Here is a 23200-nt window from a genome sequence, read left to right as displayed (position 1 = left end):
ATGGGCCTGAAATTATTCGTTACGTTAGACGAGGCTGGAAACGTACCGACTTACACGACAACACTGTGGAGCGTATAAACCGTCGTTTACTCCCGAAGGTATGACCCTGAAGAGCGCAGGCTTTTGTACCAGGTGGAAGATAACTAAGAGATTATAAATAATGTGATATGAACTGACGAATGTACCTTCAATGTGAAGGTGTTTTTACGTGCACAAGAGCCGTTATTGATCGGAACACAACCTATTGCGTGCAAGTTGAATGAGCGCTTGCGTCTTATGTGTTTTTGCAATATTTTGCCTGCCGCATTAGGAAACATTGCACTTGTTGCTCGGTGGCAGCTATGGTTTCAGCGTGATAGTGCACCGCCACGCATCGGAATCAATGTGCGTAACTATTTAGATGAAGCGTTTCCATGGAAATGGAGCGGTCATGGAGGTCGAATGATCTTGCCTCCACTTTCCACGGAATTTAATCTGGTAGACTTTAATTTGCGTGGACACTTAAAGTGAGAAGTTTATAGAATTCTACCCATAGACGCACATGATATAATAGCTCGCGTGCATGCTGCTTGAGCAATGGTGGATGTAGGAGTGTTGCGTACGGTCGAGCAAAGTAAGGTGCAGCGAGTGGCGACGCGCTTACAGACGCACGATGGTCGCTTTGAACATATTCTATGAAGTGAATATTCCTCGTGCGTTTACGTTCAGGCTCTGTAAAGGTAAACGTGGAAGTTAAATGTACAGAATGGCATTATTATGCATAGCATTAAGTGCAATCTAATGTAGCCTACCTATTGTGTTTTTTGTACCCCATGGGATACAGACAATGTTACTGTATACACTGTTATTTTCTGTTGCCTTTTTTTTGTATCATTGACGAAACAAAGTTGTCGTTCACGTCCGTAAGAAGTTAGTGTAATGTCTTAATGGCTAAATAAAGGCAGCAGTAACAGAAAGAAATACAAAAGATACCGCATTGTGTAGGCGTAAATTGGAAACAGTCGAATGCTTCTATTGAAAAAAAAAAAAATTCGCACAAAAGCGACTCCACCATCAAGTCTTCGTTTCCGTCCTTCACGGGATTGCCTCGTCTCACTGAGCTAATGGGTCAGCTCTGGCACACCGTGGAGTTCATGCTTCTGTTGTCGGTCACCCTGCATACTAGAGCCCCGTATTTTAAATCGGATTTGTATTAAATCTATTGGCAAGACTAGATTTTGGTAGACACACTTTTCTCTTGAACTGGGATGAGGGACCCATGCCGATCGCCTACTGTGGAATTTTTTCTTAAACGTGTATATGAAGCCTGTAGCATAAGATACGATGAATCATCTCAAAAACTATTTTTAATGTAGCACGCCACACTGTTTGTAAATCAACGAACTGCAGTGGGAGATGCTGCAAGAAAAGCACTGTGTATGGAGGAAAGACTAGTCTAAAAATACCGACAGCCAACATTCGAAGTAATGCTAGTAACTGCAACTTATTTGTGTCGTGTATCCACAGTCACAAAATTTGTTGAGCTGGAGTGTATGTGGAATGACGATGATAGCAACTCTTCCATTGGACCATCCGTGAACGGAAAAGGAGAGCTGTGTTGCAGGAGGAGTGAGGGTGAGTCTGGTAAGCTACGGCACCATCGTACGGTGGGTGGCGATGTAAAACTATAGATGACAATTCTGCACAAACGGTAGTGCGGTTTCTGAAACGGCAGCGAGCGTACCTGAGCACGCGCTGCGTGCGGTCGTACTCGGCGACCTGGTCCTTGATGTGCACCTTGTGCGAGTGGCGCTGGCTCACGGCGATGAGCGCGTGCCGGCCGCTGGGCACGGGCCGCTGCTCCACGCGGTAGTAGCACGTGGCGTTGCGCGGGTACACGCCCGGGTAGTTGGGCGACTGCACGCGGCAGGCGCGCGCGTCGCAGCGCTCCAGCACGCGGTCGCAGTACGAGCCGGGCACCAGGTCGCCGCGCCACGCCGGCACGCCCGCGTTACCGCTGCCACTGCTGCCGCCGCTACTGCTGCTGCTGCTGTTGGAAGCTGCCGACAGGTTGCCGTAACGCACCCGCGCTTCCTCTTCGCGCAGCACCTTGTACGACAACTTAAAGTTGAAGTTGTAGCCGATTCCCTGCGAAAAATAAAGAACGCGTCTCACTCAGGGCAATAAGGCTTTTGCTGTTTTATGACTCAAGACCAACTAAGTTAAAATAACTTTTTGGGCGAGTTCATAAAGTCCTGTTTCTACGAGTATTTAATGGATCTGCGCTCTGCAAAACCTGTGGTTCAGTATTTTGATGCACTACGTAAATGACGTAGTAAGTAGTAGGATAGCCAACGGCCTTGCCGCAGTGGCAACACCGGTTCCCGTCAAGCGCTGTCAAGCTGGGCTAGCACTTGGATGGGTGACTATCCGGTCTGCCAAGCGCTGTTGGCAAGCGGGGTGCACTCAGCCCTTGTGAGGCAAACTGAGGAGCTACTTGACTGAGAAGTAGCGGCTCCGGTCTCGGAAACTTGACATACGGCCGGGAGAGCGGTGTGCTGATAACATGTCCCTACATATCCGCATCCAGTGACGCCTGTGGGCTGATGATGGCACGGCGGCCGGTGGGTACCTTTGGGCCTTCGTGGCCTCTGCGGGAAGAGTTTATTTTTTTAAGTGGTAGCATTACCGGTAGTATTGATAGCATAGTTAGGAAAAGAAAGATACATGAATGTGTAACAGAGAAACTGGAAGCCGACGACTTGTCTTCGGTTTTTTGTTTGTTTGGTTGGTTATTTTGCACATAATTAGATCAATACATCACTCAGCGTCAGTCCATTGTGTATTTTATACCCATAGAGAATAAAAATCGCATTTTATAAGTAGTAAAAATTAGTTGATCGCGTAACTTCTGAGCTTTTGTGTCAGCAGACAAATTTTGATGAAAGTTTAATTTTCATGCTGAGATATAGAGATTAGTACCCGATAGAATGATTTTCATTATGGTCATAGGTAAAGAATTTCCTATTATTATTTATAAATACGGAAGTTGTTTATTAATAATAGAAATATATTTCACTTAAATTCGACGATGTACTGGAGCGATGTTTGATATATTTTTGTTTCGCGTTTTCTTTCATTTTACGTTTTCTACTGCTGTATTATAAACCTGTATTCAATTCTTCATTTTCACAGCACAGTTCCTCTGTTTCGCGTTACAAATCAACAGTTTCCGAATGAAACTTTGATTAAATATTGACAGTTTAAATTATTTTATAAATACTGCTTAAATGTAAGTAGAACGGTAACATCGCGGGACAAAATATTCCGCATGTTAACCGGTTCTTCATACAACACCACTCAGTTGCTAGAGTGGTTCACACTTTCGGTTTTTAGGGGAATCTAGTAAGGCGCTGACTGCATACGTGAAGAAAGCGTTCGGTATGAGGTAATGCCCGACAGGTATGCAACACACTTAACCTACAGGTAATGCACTTATGACTTTAAGTCACCAAAGCTACTTGGAAAACTACCGTAGTCTGTGCTTAGTTACGATATTGCGCTGTAAGCCACTGTAGTTTTATAGCTCTAGTGTTGAACGTCTTCCACGACCTCAGATTTAATGATTTAATATCAAGAACAATTGGAAATTTGTGGTGAGAGCTATGGGTCCAAACTTCTGACGTCATCGGTCCCTAGGCTTACACACAACTTAATCGAACTTAAACTAACTTACGCTAAGGACAACACACACACCCGTGCGCAAGGGAGGACTCGAACCTCAGACGGGGGGAACCGCGCAAGCCGTGGCAAGGCGCCCTACACCGCACGGCTACCCAACCTGGTCATCAAGAACAGTTCTCGATGTACTAGAAATAAGTACAGAATGAAACGTTACAGATTTTTGCGACGTGACTATTTTCCCGTCCTGGACTCCGAAACAAGTCTTCTTTTCTCAAACACAGGTCAGGTCTGACGTTGTTAATAGAAATGCAGCCATAAAGATTATGTCTTAGGAATCCAAAACAAATCACCTGTTGTCGAAGACCTGTCAGTTCTGCTGTTTTCATTAGAAACCGAGCAACGAAGATATTGTCTTGGCATTCCCAAACAAATCCCAGGTTCTCGAAGACCTGTCAGGTTTGGCGTCTTCAAACGAAATGATGTCATACAAATTTAGTTTTTGATTCATCGTGGAGGAAAAGTATACGCAATGAGAGACTTAGAGAACAGAATGGTTAAACTGAATTATGTGTTCTGTGCTTCTGGCACTCATTCGGAACAACGATCTGGCAGGTGGTGCTTCCTCTTTACTTATCTATCACAGAACATTCAAACACAGTGTGAAAAATATCTTCACTTACCTTCACTTTGTCTCTCAATGGGTCCTTGAAGACAAATGTACTTATAGCTTTCACATTTTATTATCGTCGGAATGGCGTCAAAAGACGAATACAATGTTAAAAATTCAGTCTGAATGTGCAGCCAACCACAAAAGACAACAAAGCCTCTCATTGCTGAATCCAGGAAAAACTACAATTTGAAGCTGTTGTATCCCAATTCTGAAACAACACCGCGTACATTTTCCCCGCTTCACAGTATATGAATCAAATACCAAATCAGAAATTAATACTTTCCCCCTCTGCATTGTTTGTAAACTAATGTATTTTGGTTACTTTACCCACAAATGGGGCCTCATAAATCCAGTAGTATTTACAGTCAGACCAACGTAATAACTCTCTGGTCATGCATTCGAGCACACACTCCATGCGGATATATTAACTAGACTAAGTCTGAGTCCTAAATAGTAATATCATTATATCACGGTCTTTCCTCTACATCCTCTGACGTTTGATGGGGCGTTATGGATATAACTTTGCTGTACCTGAGAGTGTAGCTGTAGAACCGAAGACCACATTTTATTGGACCATACGTCATTATAAGTCGTCTACTGTGAGAGGTACACGACTTTTCTGGAAAAAGTACTGATGAAGGTATTGGAAACTTCCTTCTGTGAAAAAAAGCACTCCGTCTTCAGGCCACGAGTGGCCTGCCGGGACCATCCGACCGTCGTGTCATCCTCCATGGAGGATGCCGATAGGAGGGGCGTGGGGTCAGCACACCGCTCTCCCCGATATGATGGTATTCTTGACCGAAGCCGCTACTGTTCGGTTGAATAGCTCCTCAATTGGCATCACGAGGCTGAGTGCACCCCGAAATATGGTAACAGCGCATCGCGGCCTGGATGGTCACCCATCCAAGTGCCGACCACGCCCGACAGCGCTTAACTTCGGTGTTCTCACGGGAACCAATGTAACCACTGCGGCAAGGCCGTTGTCATCTTCCTTCTGTAGTCGTGTAATATTCTTATGAGTTTCCCGTACACTCACAGTAACACGTGGTTAAAGGTTTGCTGTAAGTCGTACAACCGACAACAGATGTTTTTGATCAAATCATTCAGAACTTACTCTGAATTTACAGTTTTTGGGAGGACAAGGATGATCGGCACAAGTAGCAATTGACTACATAAGAAATTTCTATAATGAGGCAAACGAACAATACCGGTTCGATTTTGTTTTGCTTCTAAAAGGGAATCGCACCTTCTCCAGACATACGTTGCTATGCAACAGTTCATCAGTTAAGCCTCCTCACATCGACTACAAGTGTGTCACAGGAGTTGGTGAAAATACTCTTTACTTGCTACCCTTACGATGAAGTTCGTGGGTGTAATGAGTGGTTCATGACTTTCGTTCCTATTAAATGTGTTTCCGAAAATACCATGACCGTTTTGTATCACCCTCCATCAGATGGTCACTAGTGCTCGAGGGTGAGGTCGACGGACAGCTGCCGAAAAATGCGGTGTCACCTTATGTACGACGGTTATTAGAATGTTATTCCATGACGAGACGAATTTTCAGTGATTATAGAGAAGCACAATAAAAGCGAAATTCGGAAACACCACAAAGCTGGACGCTGGTAGGGTAGAATCAACTCTAGAGCAGCTCTGCTATCAAGTGGCGTTGCAACTGAACCAACCTTTCCATTAATGCAGTGAATAGAAACAGTAATGTAAGTAATCCAATAGATCCAACAATAATTAAAGATGAACACCGACATAACTAAGACAAAGGTAATTGAATGCGGTCAGATTGAAGCACCCGATGCTGAGGGAATTAGAAAATGCTACACTACAAGACATAGATGAGTTTTTATGTTTGGACGACCAATTAACTAATGATGGCTGAAGCAGAGAGGTTACAAAATGCAGAATGGCTACAGCAGCAAAAGCATATCTGAGAAAGATGAATTGGTTAAAAATTAGTATAAGTTGAAATGCCGGGAAGTCTTTTGAGAAGGAAGTCTTATACGAAAGTGGAAAATGGACCATAAAAAGAACATACTAGATGAAAATAGAAGCTTTTGAAATGTGCTGCTACAGAAGAATGATCAATATTAGTAGATCGAATAACGAATGAGGAGGCAATGGATCAAACCGGGAAAAGAAGAAGTTTATGGGACGATTTGACCAAAGGAACTTGGTAGGACACTTACATCCAACTGGGGGCAAAGGAATGATCTATCTGAAAATGGAGGGAAGTGTACGGGTAGAAACTGTAAACGAAGGTACAGATACAGAAAGCAGGATAAGAAGGATGTGGGTTGCAGGTAGTTATTCGGAGATGAAGAGGCTTGCAAACGATGTACTAGCCTGGAGAGCTCTGTCAGAATAGACTGAAGACCATGACAGCAACAGTTGCACGCTGCTATAGTTGTCAGATGGAGGAGTCGCCTTGAAGGTTCAAAATCACTTTCATATTTCGTAGCAGAGAGTCTCTGAAAGACGGCAATTGTGCAAAGTACTGTTCTTCCCAGGATATTTGTAGCCTGCCTTGTATGCTTTGTCCTGCCGGTGGTGCTCTGATATTCGGCCACATCACTATGGGTTCTTGCATTGCAGACTTTAAACGTCACTTAGCTTTAAGAGCACTACGCGAATTAAAAATGAATTACTTGACCTTCCTCGTTTAATATAAGCTCTTAACAGTTAATTTCGTTTAAAATTTTGGCTGGAGGGTTTGTGTATCGATATTTCCTTAGCTTAAGACTGAAGGTTATTGCAGACACTGACCTGCTCGGACAGCTTGTAGAGCAGCAGAGTGAGGTTGATGGAGGGCGTCTCGCTGTAGTATACGGTGTAGCCCCAAGCGCTGCCGCACCACTGTCCTCCCGTGGAGGGCCGGCCCGCCTCCCGGATGCTCATGTGGCCGTCCGGGCAGCCGTCGCTCGTGAACGACACGAACTTGCCCACCGTGAACGTGTCGAACGTCAGCTGAAACGCACGCAACTCCGATACAATACCAATACTGGCTACTTCACACATAGAGTGTATGCAGAAAACTATAATTTCTTCAACTCTCGCACACGAGGATTTACAGAAGAGGAAGATATCTGCCTGGTGCAGTACGACTGCTGCAGAGTCAGGCCTTATTAATGAATACGCCACCTTCTGGCGTAAAGGAGAGCCGGTCATTTTACTGGGATTTTTTCCATCACTGAAGCTGGCTTCCACCTATCTCTATTGGTCCGCCCCCCCCCCCCCTCCCCCCTGTAGTGTAACTCATTGAACTTTACTTTTGTAAGAACCTTTAAGAACATAAAGCTTAAAACACCAAAAAACCTTTGATAGTATCAACATTAATCATAAAAACTTGGTGATACACAATAAGAAATTTACACCTCAAGAGAAAGGAGAGCACAAAAGTAGGATAACTGAGAATGGAAGAGGGTTATACATTGCAGCATAATGAAAACGATGAATATATTACGTAGGAACTACACATATATAAAGTGATTGAGGAAGTAACAGAGGCATTCAATAAGTAATGCAACACATTTTTTCTCGGTCAGTTTAGGTTTAAAAAATACTAAATTTGTTGTGGTACGTCGTGGAATACTTCCGCTTCAGCACCCCGCAGTTTCGTGAAGTTCCGATAGTGGCGGCGCTACACGTACGATTGAAAATGGGAAGCACAACTGAGGTAAATAAATGTAAACGTCGTGTGACTAGGGTGTCCCGTCGGGTAGATCGTCCGCCGGGTGCAAGTCTTTCGATTTTTTGCCACTTCGGCTACTTGCGCGTCGATGGGGATGATATGATGATTAGGACAACACAAAACCCAGTGCCTGAGCGGAGAAAATCTCCGACCCAGCTTGGAATCGAACCCGGGTCCTTAGAATTGATATTCTATTGAGCTGACCACTCAGCTACCGGGAGCGGACACAACAGAGCTGCTTTCTAAGTAGAGACAGTCTTTGAGTTTCTTTTGGCGGAATACCGAAACACCGTGGATATTCATAGACGCTTGCATAATGTCTAGGGAGACCTGGTAGTGAAGAAAAGCACGGTGAGTCGTTGGGTGAGTCGTTTGTCATCATCGCAACATGATCCCGCAAACCTGTCCCATTTTCCGCTTGCCCGACGGCCACATACAGCTGTGACTGCTGCGGTGTTGGAACATGGGGGCACTCCCATTTGAGGTAACCGAAGGATCACAATCGGATTCCTCATTGCTCAAAGAAGGAAGAAAGGGTGATTGGGATTAACGTCTCGCCGACATGGAGGTCATTGGAGGCGGGGCGTAAGCATTATTTGTGTCTAGGATGGGAAGAAGTCGGTCATGCCATTTCAAGGAAACCATCCCGGCATTTGCTTCGAGCAATCTAGGGGAATGGCAGAAGAACCTAAATCTGGATGGCTGGACGCGGGTTTGAAACTTCATCCTCCCGAATGTGAGTCCAGTGTGTTAGCCACTGCGCCATCTCACTCGGTCACCGCTCAGTTTTATGTCTCCGTTGGTAGTGCTGACACACTAGTCCATCAGTTTGGGTTCATCACTTCAAACCGGAATTATAGGGGCAACCGATGCAGTGGCGAACCACACCACCACACCTTCGAAGAAAACGTTCGAAGCTGCATTCTCAGCGGGCAGAGTCATGCCGACTGTCCTCTGGGACTCTGAAGGGGTTATTCTGTTTGATGTCCTCCTGCATGTTGCAACGATCGACCCTGAAGTCTATTAATATACCCTCAGTAAATAGTGGAAACTGACAACGCAAGGCCTCACACAAATCTTCATATCCGAGAGGAGCTCACAAATCATCATTGGACTGTTCTTCCTCGCCCTACAGCCTGTATCTCGCACCCTCCATGTGTTTGGCCCAACGAAGGATGCATCTAGTGTCAGGAAGCTGATGCTCAAAAACACGACGAACATGTCTTCCATTGCCTACCACTGCAGTGTAAAACGTGATCATGTTACCAAGTTTAAATAATTCTTATTTTTTACTTTATCTGGATTCTCACATGTGAAATTGCTAAAGGGATACTAACTACCTGGCAACTTGTGAACAGCCTGCTACTGTGCTTGAAGTTGAGTGATTAATAAGGATGCTTTAAGCTTGTCAATCCGTGCCAGGCTTCGACATGAAACCGAAAGCGTGATGTAATCTCTTTGTGGATTGCCAGAATGCTGGATTAATAACGAGACAGCAGGTTGTGTTAAGAAGTTTCGGGGCACCTGAACCCATTTTCAGTTATTTGAAAGTGGGTTCAGGTAACCCAAAACTAGACATCAGTTGAACAACAAAACTGAGTCTTGCAACTTTGGCTGTTTTTTTAGGTGAAACTGGTAATCTCTTTGCCTGTGTAATGAAGGAACCGCCTCCTTTGCATCCAGCCAGCGGCCGTGTTGCTCTCTACCCTGTCTAGCTAACGGTGATGCGAGTTAGGTCGCTCTCACTCGTTTTGCGCCAATAACTGCAGGTATACCGTCCAAGGACAACTGCTGCCTGTTGTGTGGACACGGACACTACAAGCATTTTCTGTGTACTAATTTTACAGCTTGTTGTTTCAGAAGAAACCTCGTGGGTGTTATTCAATATCATTTAGAGTGTATGTATTTTATTGTCCACTATACCAAATGAAATGTCCAAGAAGAAAGTCGCTCTGATTTGGTGGAAGACGGCCGTGGATATCGATCTGATGTTTCATGCTATAGGATTCATGTGGAAAGTGTGGTCACAGAGCAGTCGGCACCGGCGATGGTTGGACTTGATTGGCGTGTGTAGGTAGCGTTAATTGTAATTCGGACATATCCACTGTGCCAGAAAGTCCTTTATATTATTTGTGTTCCGTTTGAGCTAAACCCGATTTTAATCAAATGGTTCACCGATTTCTGTTTGGCTGACTTGCACTTCTAAATGTTGCTGTCTGTTTTTGTCATAGTAATTCCTGTCTGTTGGATGTGAGCCAGGTCTGCAATTCATGAAACATTTCTTCTGATCACCTTGTGTGATTTATTTTTGTAATAATTTACCACTTCTTGTTTTATTTGAAGCATTTTAGGCGTAATTGTTTATATTTTCTACATTCTCTTATAGAACTAGCTTGAGTTATTCGGATCCAATTTAAAGATTTCAGCTAATATCTCTCTGAATAATATATTTCGTATTACTTTATAAGTGTCCATTGCTTGATGTAATTTTCTGGGGATGCAGCTGTAAGTTGACGTGTTGATAAATGTGTAGTGTTTTTTGATGAATTCTTCTTTGAAATACGTGTTAAGTGAAATCTCTTTGGCTGTTATTCGATTTTTTTGAGAAAGAAGCTTTACGTAATATAACGCTGTGAAACCTCGCTGAAAGTTTCTCGAATAAATCTTTTCCCCGTTTCCTTACATTCCTTTGAAAATGTTAAGTTCCATGTGTTTAAATGCAAAAGAAAAATAATTTCTTAGAGTTATTAAATGATGTCTTTTCTGGATGGCTTGTCAAATTTTTATGCAGTGACACCTTTCCAATTCCTGCTCCTCGCTTGCCCACATTTCACGCACCTTAAAAGAACACATCCCTTAACATTGCTCCTCTGTATACGGCCTATAGTCTTTCAAAGGTTGTCACCCTCATCCCAAAGCACCTTATTATATAAGTACTTTGAGACGATCGTCTGTTTTAAAATACACTTGATTTTATACTATATTTGTAATCGAAGTAAACACGAAAATACTACAAATGAGTTACCATTTCTTAGGATACTGAAAAATTTCGAGAAGAACTGCGTGGTCTGAAAGGAATATGCACAAACAGCACTTGAGAAAAAACAAAAAACAAAACTAGCTGTATCTGCACAATTAACAATACATTTTACAATACAATTTCATCGTAATTTAAATTAAACAGATATTCGGAATTAAAAATATATTAATATGCAATTTTCGTGCAAAAAAAATAATTTACTTCTCTCTTAAAGCATCTAAAATGTCAGTAAACGGAGTTAAAGGAAACTTACGCAACAATACGTATTCTGATTTCTGAAACTACAATAACTATTGTAAAATATGGCGTTTCAGTCTTCGATCGCTATACTTTATTTTCAATTACCCGTTTCGGGCTAGCTGCCCATCTTCAGATCATATATTGTAGTTACAGAGTAACTTGTCCGTACAGAACACTCGGTTCGCTGTCATTGACTTATGACAGCGAACCGAGTGTTCTGTACGGACAAGTTACTCTGTAACTACAATGTATGATCTGAAGATGGGCAGCTAGCCCGAAACCGGTAATTGAAAATAAAGTATAGCGATCGAAGACTGAAACGCCATATTTTATTAATGAAGGATCGCGGAATTCCCATTGAGACGATTACGTCTAGTTTTGAATAACTATTATGCATGGATGAATTAAAATCAATTAAACGACGTCTACTCACTATTCTCGAGGATTATCCAATGTTTGTTCCTCTAGTCATGCAGTCACCCATGCCTCATATTCGTATCTTTAGGTTGAAACTAAAAGGTTATACACAGTTTCTGCTTTATCTTCACGTACTATATAACTTATATTTCTATTTATGGCACATAATTTCGCTTAGAACTATTAATTAAGAAAATTATATGAACACAGCAGTTCCGGCTAACTAAAATGTTCAACCTGTTCAGTTTCTTGTCAGTTAATGTGTTAGTTCTCACACGTACGAGGGCGTGCTGTAAAGTAATGCCATTTTTTATTTGAAAACTCTTAAAGTTTTTTTTAATGAAACAGACGTTATTATCATTCTACATCTTTATTCTTCATGCCTACATATCTATTTGTCAACATAGTCACCCTGGTGACTAACAAATTTCTCTCACTGAGAGACCAGCCCGTCAGTACCTCCACTGTTGAACATTTGTCACTGTTGACGGAGCCACATCTACGCTTGCTCCTCTTCATCACTATCAAACTGAAGTCCTCTAAAGGTGTTCATTAAGTTTTGGAAATAGGTGGAAACCAGATAGGGCCAAGTCGGATGGAGGATGGAGGATGATCGATGACATTCAACCCTAGGCATCGGATCGCCGCAGATGTTGCGGTGCTCGCTTGAGGTCTGGCATTGTCATGCTGAAGTAGAGGGAGTTCCGTGGGGCTGAACTCTTCCGCTTCGAAACTCGGTTAGAGCACACTCTTTCTGCCGCACTGACATAACTAGGTTACATTCTGACTTGTTATGCGCTACAATTCCGAGCCCTCTAGTGGCTGCAATTTTGTGGGCATGAAGAATAAACATGTAGAATATTGAAGTTTCATTTGAAAAGCTTTAGGATATTTCAAATTTAAAAATGAGGAGGAATTACTTTTCAGCTCGCCCTCATATTCGGGCAAGTAACATGTTTCAGGAAGTATGGATTAATTAAAAGAAATTTAGCGTTATCTTCCGCCCTTACGTTTGCAGGTTACAAAATCTCATAGCTGACTGGCCTAGAATTGATGACGCTTTCGCAAACCCAGACAGGTGAGGGGAGGGGGGATATTCGCCAGTGAACGGGAAATCAAATGTTTGTTCTAGTTTCTAAGTATCACAAGCTATAAACATCAGAAACCATTACCAACAGAAATGAAATCACTAGAGATATACAATAGAATGCATTTTTATATGAAGGAATACTCCCTGTTTCCCCCCCCCACCCCCCACCCATGAACCATGGACCTTGCCGTTGGTGGGGAGGCTTGCGTGCCTCAACGATACAGATAGCCGTACCGTAGGGGCAACCACAACGGAGGGGTATCTGTTGAGAGGCCAGACAAACTTGTGGTTCCTGAAGAGGGGCAGCAGCCTTTTCAGTAGTTGCAGGGGCAACAGTCTGGATGATTGACTGATCTGGCCTTGTAACACTAACCAAAACGGCCTTGCTGTTGTGGTACTGCGAATGGCTGAAAGCAAGGGGAAACTACAGCCGTAATTTTTCCCGAGGGCATGCAGCTTTACTGTATGGTTAAATGATGATGGCGTCCTCTTGGGTAAAATATTCCGGAGGTAAAATAGTCCCCCATTCGGATCTCCGGGCGGGGACTACTCAGGAGAACGTCGTTATCAGGAGAAAGAAAACTGGCATTCTACGGATTGGAGCGTGGAATGTCAGATCCCTTAATCGGACAGGTAGGTTAGAAAATTTAAAAAGGGAAATGGATAGGTTAAAGTTAGATATAGTCGGAATTAGTGAAGTTCGGTGGCAGGAGGAACAAGACTTCTGGTCAGGTGAATACAGGGTTATAAATACAAAATCAAATAGGGGTAATGCAGGAGTAGGTTTAATAATGAATAAAAAGATAGAAGTACGGGTAAGCTACTACAAACAGCATAGTGAACGTATTATAGTGGTCAAGATAGACACGAAGCCCATGTCTACTACAGTAGTGCAAGTTTATATGCCAACTAGCTCTGCAGATGACGAAGAAATTGAAGAAATGTATGATGAGATAAAAGAAATTATTCATGTAGTGAAGGGAGACGAAAATTTAATAGTGATTGTTGTTGTTGTTGTGGTCTTCAGTCCTGAGACTGGTTTGATGCAGCACTCCATACTACCCTATCCTGTGCATGCTTCTTCATCTCCCAGTACTTACTGCAACCTACATCCATCTGAATCTGCTTAGTGTATTCATCTCTTGGTCTCCCTCTACGATTTTTACTCTCCACGCTGTCCTCCAATGCTGAATTTGTGATCCCTTGATGCCTCAGAGCTTGTCCTACCAACCGGTCCCTTCTTCTTGTCAAGTTGTGCCACAAATTTCTCTTCTCCCCAATTCTATTCAATACTTCATCATTAGTTATGTGATCTACCCATCTAATCTTCAGCATTCTTCTGTAGCACCACATTTCGAAAGCTTCTATTGTCTTCTTGTCCAAACTATTTATCGTCCATAGTGACTGGAATTCGACAGTAGGAAAAGGGAGAGAAGGAAACATAGTAGGTGAATATGGATTGGGGCTAAGAAATGAATGAGGAAGCAGTCTGGTAGAATTTTGCACAGAGCATAACTTAATCATAGCTAACACTTGGTTCAAGAATCATGAAAGAAGGCTGTATACATGGAAGAACTCTGGAGATACTAAAAGGTATCAGATAGATTATATAATGGTAAGACAGAGATTTAGGAACCAGGTTTTAAATTGTAGGATATTTCCAGGGGCAGATGTGGACTCTGACCACAATCTATCGGTTATGAACTGTAGATTAAAACTGAAGAAATCACAAAAAGGTGGGAATTTAAGGAGATGGGACCTGGATAAACTGACTAAACCAGAGGTTGTACAGAGTTTCAGGAAGAGCGTAAGGGAACAACTGACAGGAATGGGGGAAATAAATACAGTAGAAGACGAATGGGTAGCTCTGAGGGATGAAGTAGTGAAGGCAGAAGAGGATCAAGTAGGTAAAAAGACGGGGGCTAGTAGAAATCCTTGGGTAACAGAAGAAATATTGAATTTAATTGATGAAAGGAGAAAATATAAAAATGCAGTAAATGAAGCAGGCAAAAAGAAATACAAACGTCTCAAAAATGATATCGACAGGAAGTGCAAAATGGCTAAGCAGGCATGGCTAGAGGACAAATGTAAGGATGTAGAGGCTTATCTCACTAGGGGTAAGATAGATACAGCCTACAGGAAAATTAAAGAGACCTTTGGAGAAAAGAGAGCCACTTGTATGAATATCAAGAGCTCAGATGGAAACCAAGTTCTAAGCAAAGAGGGGAAAGCAGAAAGGTGGAAGGAGTATATAGAGGGTCTATACAAGAGCAATGTACTTGAGGACAATATTATGGAAATGGAAGAGAATGTAGATGAAGATGAAATGGGAGATACGATACTGCGTGAAGAGTTTGACAGAGCACTGAAAGACCTGAGTCGAAACAAGGCCCCGGGAGTAGACAACATTCCATTACAACTACTGACGGCCTTGGGCGAGTCAGTCCTGACAAAACTCTACCATCTGGTGAGCAAAATGTACGAGACAGGCGAAATACCCTCAGACTTCAAGAAGAATCCAATACTTCCAATCCCAAGGAAAGCAGGTGTTGACAGATGTGAAAATTACCAAACTATCAGTTTAATAAGTCACAGCTGCAAAATATTAACGCGAATTATTTACAGACGAATGGAAAAACTGATAGAAGCCGACCTCTGGGAAGATCAGTTTGGATTCCGTAGAAATGTTGGAACACGTGAGGCAATAATGACCTTACGACTTATCTTAGAAGGAAGATTAAGGAAAGGCGAATCTACGTTTCTAGCATTTGTAGACTTAGAGAAAGCTTTTGACAATGTTGACTGGAATACTCTCTTTCAAATTCTGAAGGTGGCAGGGGTAAAATACAGGGAGCGAAAGGCTATTTACAATTTGTACAGAAACCAGATGGCAGTTATAAGAGTCGAGGCTCATGAAAGGGAAGCAGTGGTTGGGAAGGCAGTGAGACAGGGTTGTAGCCTCTCCCCGATATTATTCAATCTTTATATTGAGCAAGCAGTGAAGGAAACAAAAGAGAAATTTGGAGTAGGTATTAAAATCCAGGGAGAATAAATAAAAACTTTGAGGTTCGCCGATGACATTGTAATTCTGTCAGAGACAGCAAAGGACTTGGAAGAGCAGTTGAACGGAATTGACAGTGTCTTGAAGGGAGGATGTAAGATGAACATCAACAAAAGCAAAACGAGGAAAATGGAATGTAGTCGAATTATGTCGGGTGATGCTGAGGGAATTAGTCTAGGAAATGAGACACTTAAAGTAGTAAAGGAGTTTTGCTATTTGGGGAAGAAAATAACTGATGATGGTCGAAGTAGAGATGATATAAAATGTAGACTGGCAAAGCCAAGGAAAGCGTTTCCAAAGAAGAGAAATTTGTTATCATCGAGTATAAGTGTCAGGAAGTCGTTCTGAAAGTGTTTGTATGGAGTGTAGCCATGTATGGAAGTGAAACATGGACAATAAATAGTTGGGACAAGAAGAGTATAGAAGCTTTCGAAATGTGGTATTACAGAAGAATGCTGAAGATAAGGTGGGTAGATCACGTAACTAATGAGGAGGTATTGAATAGGATTGGGGAGAAGAGAAGTTTGTGGCACAACTTGACTAGAAGAAGGGATCGGTTGGTAGGACATGTTCTGAGGCATCAAGGGATCACAAATTTAGCATTGGAGGGCAGTGTGGAGGATAAAAATCGCAGAGGGAGACCAAGAGATGAATACACTAAGCAGATTCAGAAGGATGTAGGTTGCAGTAGGTACTGGGAGATGAAGGAGCTTGCACAGGTGCGTGGAGAGCTGCATCAAACCAGTCTCAGGACTGAAGACCACAAAAACAACAACAACTCTAATTATATTACACACTGGTTGGATAATTTTGTTTCTTCTAAAATTCGTAGATGCATAGTAGTTAATTCAGAACTTTCCCAAAAACACAGGGAAGAATGGGTAAAACACTATGCTCTTCTACCTTACAAAACAGACTGAAAGGTTAACAACTGCTGTTTGTATTCAATAACTTTTAAAGTAACTTTAGATTTTACGCCATGTGGAAATTTCTGAAAACAAAGTTACAGTTCTACAAAAACGTTTGTCAATATTCACCTTTCTAAGCAAATGCTGTTTTGGGTATACACGTAAACACTGTACTCTGAATTTCCTTAGAATGCAGTAAAGCAATAGAAAAGTTCTGTTCTTATTTTATTACAGAAATAGAAGTCTTTATAGCGTAAGTATAAAAAAAAAAAAAATGAGCGCTTGACTTGGTAGTCTCTTTGAGCAACTTACATGTACTAGTCATACCTAAATTGTGTGTACGCGAGATAGTAATTGCTTCAGTGCTCGTGTACACGACTGAATTCAGTCGCAAATTTTTGTATGTCGTTGGAAGATGGTTAACAAAATTCATGACCATCGGAAGAAGTCACTTAATGCCGTGTTGTCAAAAATTAGTTTTGCTGCCAGATCTATTTCTTGCATTTTAATACCGTTTCAGGCATCACATTTACTTCACCTAATACAAACAAGAAATAAGAAGGGTTGTAGTCAGAGTCTCGTTAGTATTTTTGTCATCAAAGGCTACATTAGTTGGGCAAGTTAGAGGGAGGAAGCGATTACATAAATTATCTGCTGAAATTATGTGAAGAAGCTTAGTCACGTATTAAGCGAACTCTAATAGTAATGGGGGATAGGAATGCGGTTGTAGGTGTAAGAGAAGAAGAAAGGGTTACTGGAGAATACGGTCTTCGTAGCAGAAACGAGAAAGTAGAAAGACTGAGTGTATTTTTCAGTAGATTTCAGCTACTAACAGCAAATACTCTGCTCAAGAGTCACAAGAGGAGGTGCTATACCTGGGAAAGTCCAGGAGGTACGGGAAGATATCAGTTACATTAAATCATGGTCAGACAGCGTTTCCGAAATCAGATACTGGAATGTAAGGCGTATCCAGGGGAAGATATAGACTTAGATCACAATTTAGTATTGATGTAGAGTAGGCTGAAGGTTAAGAGACTAGCCAGGAAAAGCCAGTGCGCAATGAAGTGGGATACGGAAGTACTAAACAATCAAAAGATATGCTTAAAGTTCTCTGAGGTTGTAGCTACTGCGATAAGGAATAGCTTAGTAGGCGGTCCACTTGAGACGTCTCTAAAAAGCGCAATCACAGAAACTGCAAAGAAAAACTGGTACAAAGAAGGTAACTGCTGAGAAACCATGGGTTACAGAAGAAATGCTTCTGTTGATCGATCAAAGAAGGAAACACAGAAATGTTCTAGGAAATCCAGGAACATAGAAGTAAATGACTTAAGAATAAAGTATATAGGAAGTGCAGGGAAGCTAAGGCGAAACGTGTGCTCGAAAATATGAAGAAATCGAAAAGGAAATGACTGTCGGAAAGACCGAAAAGTCAAAAGAATCTTCGTTGAAATTAAAAGTAAGGGTGGTACCTTAAAAATGCAATAGTAAGTCTCATGTTAAACGCAGAAGACAGACAGCGGAGAGGCAGAAAGAACACATCGAAGGCCTCTATGAGAGGGAAGATTTGCCTGATGACGTAAGAGTAGAAGAAACAGGAATCGAAATAGACCAGATGGGGGGGGGGGGGAGAGACTGGAATTTAAAAGAGCTTTGGAAGACTTAAGATGAATTACGTAGAAGGGATAGATAATATTCCATCAGAATTTCTTAAATCACTGGAGTAAATGGCAACAAACGATTATTCACGTTGATGTGTCTAGCGATATACCATCTGACTTTAGGAAAAACATCAACACAATTCCGAAGATAACAAGAGCCGACAAGGTTGACAGCACATGCACAGTAATCGCTGACAAGAATAATATACAGAAGAACGGAAAAGAAAATTGATGATGTGTAAGATGACGATTAGTTTTTCTTTAGGAAAGATAAGGGAACCAGAGGGACAATTTTGAGATTGCGATTGATAATGGAAGAGAGACTGAAGAAAAATCAAAACATTTTCATAGGGTTTTTCGACCTGAAAAAGTATTCGTCAGCGTCAAATGATTTAAGATGTTCGAAATTCTGAGAAAAACAAGGGTAACTTATAGGAAAATATACAATATGTAAAGGAGCCAAGAGGTACGTCGAGGTGTCGGTCAAGAACGAAGTGCTCGGATTAAAAAGGAGTAAGACAGGGATGTCGTCTTTCGACCCTACTGTTCAACGCAAACATCGAAGGAGCAGCGAAGGAAATAAAAGGAAACTTCAACAGTGGATTTGAAATTCTGGTGAAAGGATATCAGTGATCAGATTCACTAGTAATACTGTTATCCGCAGTGAAAGTGAGGAAGACTTACAGTACCTGCTAAATGGAATGAACAGTCTAATGAGTACAGAATATCGTTTGAGAGTAAAATAAGGAAAGTCGGAGGTAATGATAACTAGCACAAATGAGAGTGACGAGAAACATAAGGTCAGGATTTGTGGTCACGAAAGGCGTGAAGTTAATGAATTCTGATACCTAGGCAGCAAAATAACTGTCAACGCATGGAGCAACGAGGACATCAGCAGCAGACTAGCAATGCCAAAAGGGCATTCCTGGGCAAGAGAAGTCTACTAGTATCAAACGTAGGTCTTAATTTGAGGAAAAAATTTCTGAGAATATGGTAACGAAATATTGACTGTGGGAAAACCGGAAAAGAAGAGAATCGAAGCATTTGAGACATGGCACTACAGAAGAATTTTGAAAATTAGGTGTCCCTGTAAGGTAGGAAATGGGGAGGTTCTCCGGCCAATCGGCGAGGAAAGAAATGTGTGGAAAACACTGACAAGAAGAAGTAGCAGGATGTTAGGAAATCTGTTAAGGCATGAGGAAGAAACTTCCATACTTCCTTAGTACTAGTGGGATATATAGAGAGTTAATAACAAAGGAAAACATCACTTTCTTTTGGCGGAGTGCGAATGCACGGAGGCCTCTAATAGTCTGCTGCAGCTGGCCGTGTTACTGGGCTGTACAGATAAACTCACGTACTTCTGTCACGCGCTATCCTCAGCTGATCTCAGTAGCTGTGTTTCAAAGCCTTTTCCTTACGCTGTCCATAGATCATATTTCTATTTATTGTACTTCTCCTGCCTTAGAACAATTAATGAATCGAATTAGATGTCATATCATAAATCTACAAGGGTTGCACTGAAAAGTAATGCCTCCGCATTTTTTGTGTGAAAACTCTTAAAAAACAGGCATTATTAATATTCTACATCTTTATACTTATCTCTCAACGAACGCGTTTCTCCTACCGAGAGACCAGTTCGTTGATACCGTCATTGTTGAAGATTTGATTTCGTTAATGGCGCCATTAGCTTACCTATACTTGTACCGCTTGATCACTCTCAAAACGATGTCATCGAAGGTGTTCTTTAACTTATGGGAAAAGATAAAAATAAGATTGGTCCAAGTCATTTTACCATCAATTACTGTGTCTCCAAGGCGTCAGATGGCTGTAGATATTGCAGCGATTGCTTGTGGTGGCATTGTCGTGCTGAAGGAGAGGTTCTCTGTGTGTGGATGAAATCTTCGAGCTTGAAACTCGATCAGGACACGGTGTTTCTCACGCACCTGCGTAGTTACGTTAAACAGCGCCATGTGAAACCCTACAACTTGAAGCTCTCTAGTGGCAGAGGACAGGGAATATTTAGTCATGAAGAATAAAAGCTATTAATGTTAATAAAATTTGTTTTATTGAAAAAGTTTTAAGAGTTTTCAGATAGAAAAATAGGAGGGATTACTTTTCATCACACTCTCATCTGTGACCAATTGACGTGTTTCTGTTAGTCACGATTTATTCAAATAAATTTAGGTTTAGATTTAATTTTATCTTGTGCTCCTACATTTGAAATTTACAAGTATTCATAATTAATTAGGACTAAAATTGATGACAGTTTCGTAAATCTATTCAGGGCTAAAAATATTTGACAGTCAATGAAAAACGAAATGTGTTTTCTAGTTCCCAGGTATCACATGCAACAGACATTGGAAACGTTTACCACAAGAGAAGAAATTACCATAAGTGTACAGTAGAAATGCATTCTTATATGAAGAAAGACTATCCACTTAAACCACATGCCGGACGGGTAAATTGTTTCTTCTAGTATGATATGTTAGTTGCACGGTAATTAGATTAGTATCTTCACGAAAACGCAGTTGTGAGAATGTTTTTGGGGAGACTGGGTGAAGCAACATATGTTTCTACATTACTCGTACAAAACCTTTTGAACAGGGTACTTCAGTCAACAAAAATTTCTTGTGTTTTGATAGATCAGAACCGAGATCATCATTAAAGTAAAGTTACAAATAAGAGTGCCCGCTTCCTACCAGGTTAAAAAGAGTCATTCTTGATCAAGTAACTGTCTAAAACCAAAAGACTAGTAATTTAATTCCTTTATTCTGTAAAAGTTTCTCTCAAAAATGTCTTAGTAACGGAAATTAATTGAGCTGCACTAATGGTCCTGGTGACAGCCAGTATGATGAGTATAACAACGTAAGCCATACTTCAGTGGCAGGTGCCATTCGCTCCTGTAAAGAAAAATGGGAGCATCATGAGGAACGCCAGGTGCCTGAGAAAACTCATTTCGGTATGAATAGGACAGGGCTGAATAGAAAATGGAAGGCTGCGCAGACTATTTCTAGAAAGACGACTAACGAAGGGGAATTCTCTTTATTGAGCTGGAAGATTGAGAGAATCGATTAAATCGCCGTTGGAGGCAGTCGAGCTCTTTTATGAGCTGAAGGGCTTTTATGCCGTTCGACCATTGACAGAGACACGATTATTTCTTGGATGGAATATCATTCGGAGATGGAATCTCTCCACTTAAGACCTCCAAGTTTCTTTTGTGACCTAGGATTGAGAAAAAACTAACTGTAGATGGTTAAATGTTTGTGCTCCCAAGAAAACATGTTACAGCCTTTAGCAAAAATTGTCAATAAATGGGAGAACAAAGCTGTCTGAGAGCGAAAATTAGGAAAACGAACCCTACTGACGCCAATTTTCCTTCAACTCTACTTCATCAGTACTCAAATATGAAAATGTTTTCGATACTGTCACTTTCGTCTCGAGCACATAAGTCTGTTTCATACCAGACAACGTTTGGATCTTTATACTTCACCTTTCACACTATCACCCAAATAGAAACATGTTTAGTCAGTCTTCTAACAGATTTTAAGAAGTATCTTCCTTAAGTGAGTAAAATCACATATTATTAACCAGCAAAAAGGTCTGAGTTCTCTTCCCTGAGTAGCTGGATATTCAAACGGTGGTTTGATATTCTAAAATATTGCTAATGTGGAGGTGGTATAACAAATTGACACAAAAATTAGAAAAAGAAAATCTTAAAAATATCTGAAGTATAGAATAACTCGAACATCAAATATTGCTTAGAAGCACAGCAGATAAAGAAGCTATAGCTAATGACGTGATGTTACACAACGAGGTGACGTCATCCGGGTGTGACTGAAATAGAAATAGAAATCAGAATATGAAAGGGAGCTTTTCTAGCAGGAACAGGTGACGAAAGAGATCTGTAAGATTTATTATTACAAATTACAGACGTAGGTTAGTGCTTAAGGTCTGCAGCATCCAAGAATAGTTCATATTGCGTTGGAAATTAAATAGAAGAGCGAGTAGAATTTGAATACAAATTATTGATTAGGTGTGGTGTAGTGGAGATGAAATATTAACTCAAGAAAAGAACAAAGAGGTCCAAAGTTTTTGTAATGAAAAGAAGTCAAAGTATTCATGAAGAATCGTTCACAGATTTTTTTCTGCCTGTTTAGCTATGTCTTTCAGCAAATTTGACATTGATTTTTTAAACTATATCTGTTCTTTGTGTGCTGTTACGTAGCTATTGCGATATGTCGAAGTACACACTACATTCTTTGTCTTCCCTCTCAAAGTCTTTCTTAACTCTTAAAACTGGTGGTTCCCAAGCCACAGCAGTTGCAACTCAGCAACACGTCATTTAACTTTCAGATTGTGGTAAACGTTTCCAACAGTCTTCTTTCCTCACATCCTCCGTTTAGTACATTTTCATTTAATTCTTGATCATCCCACAGAACCTTCTGTAAACTAATGTGACATCACATAAAGAATAATTTTTGAATGTTCTTAATCACTTATGCTCCTCGCCTTTAGCTCGGTAATGCACAACGTAATTGTCATTCTTCCCCTTGTAACCTCCCCCTCTCTTATCGACCTTAATAACAGTGAAAAATTAAACCGCGTGTACCTAATGGAAATTTGGGAAAAAGCAATCGTCACCGAAGTCAATTTGTCGGTAAAGAGGGAGGAAAGGGTTACATCTAAATGAAAGGAAAAATGCAAATGAAACTGGTGGAAATTAATTTTGAAAAGGGGTAAAGTTAATAAAGAA

General features: G+C 41.2%; 1 protein-coding gene across 1 annotated transcript in view; it reads right to left on the bottom strand.

The window, feature by feature from the left end:
• Positions 1 to 23200, bottom strand: part of LOC126210138 (uncharacterized) — a 72915-nt gene that overhangs the window by 14975 nt on the left and 34740 nt on the right. Inside the window, exons 4-5 of the mRNA XM_049939324.1 lie at positions 7109 to 7309; positions 1724 to 2127 (exon numbers count right to left, since the gene is read on the bottom strand). Coding sequence (XP_049795281.1) covers positions 1724 to 2127; positions 7109 to 7309 — 605 coding nt within the window. The remainder of the gene's footprint in view (positions 1 to 1723; positions 2128 to 7108; positions 7310 to 23200) is intronic.

This window comes from Schistocerca nitens, chromosome 1, assembly GCF_023898315.1.
Source record: "Schistocerca nitens isolate TAMUIC-IGC-003100 chromosome 1, iqSchNite1.1, whole genome shotgun sequence".
Classification (NCBI taxonomy): Eukaryota; Metazoa; Arthropoda; class Insecta; order Orthoptera; family Acrididae; genus Schistocerca; species Schistocerca nitens.
This window is presented reverse-complemented; position numbering and strand designations above follow the sequence as displayed.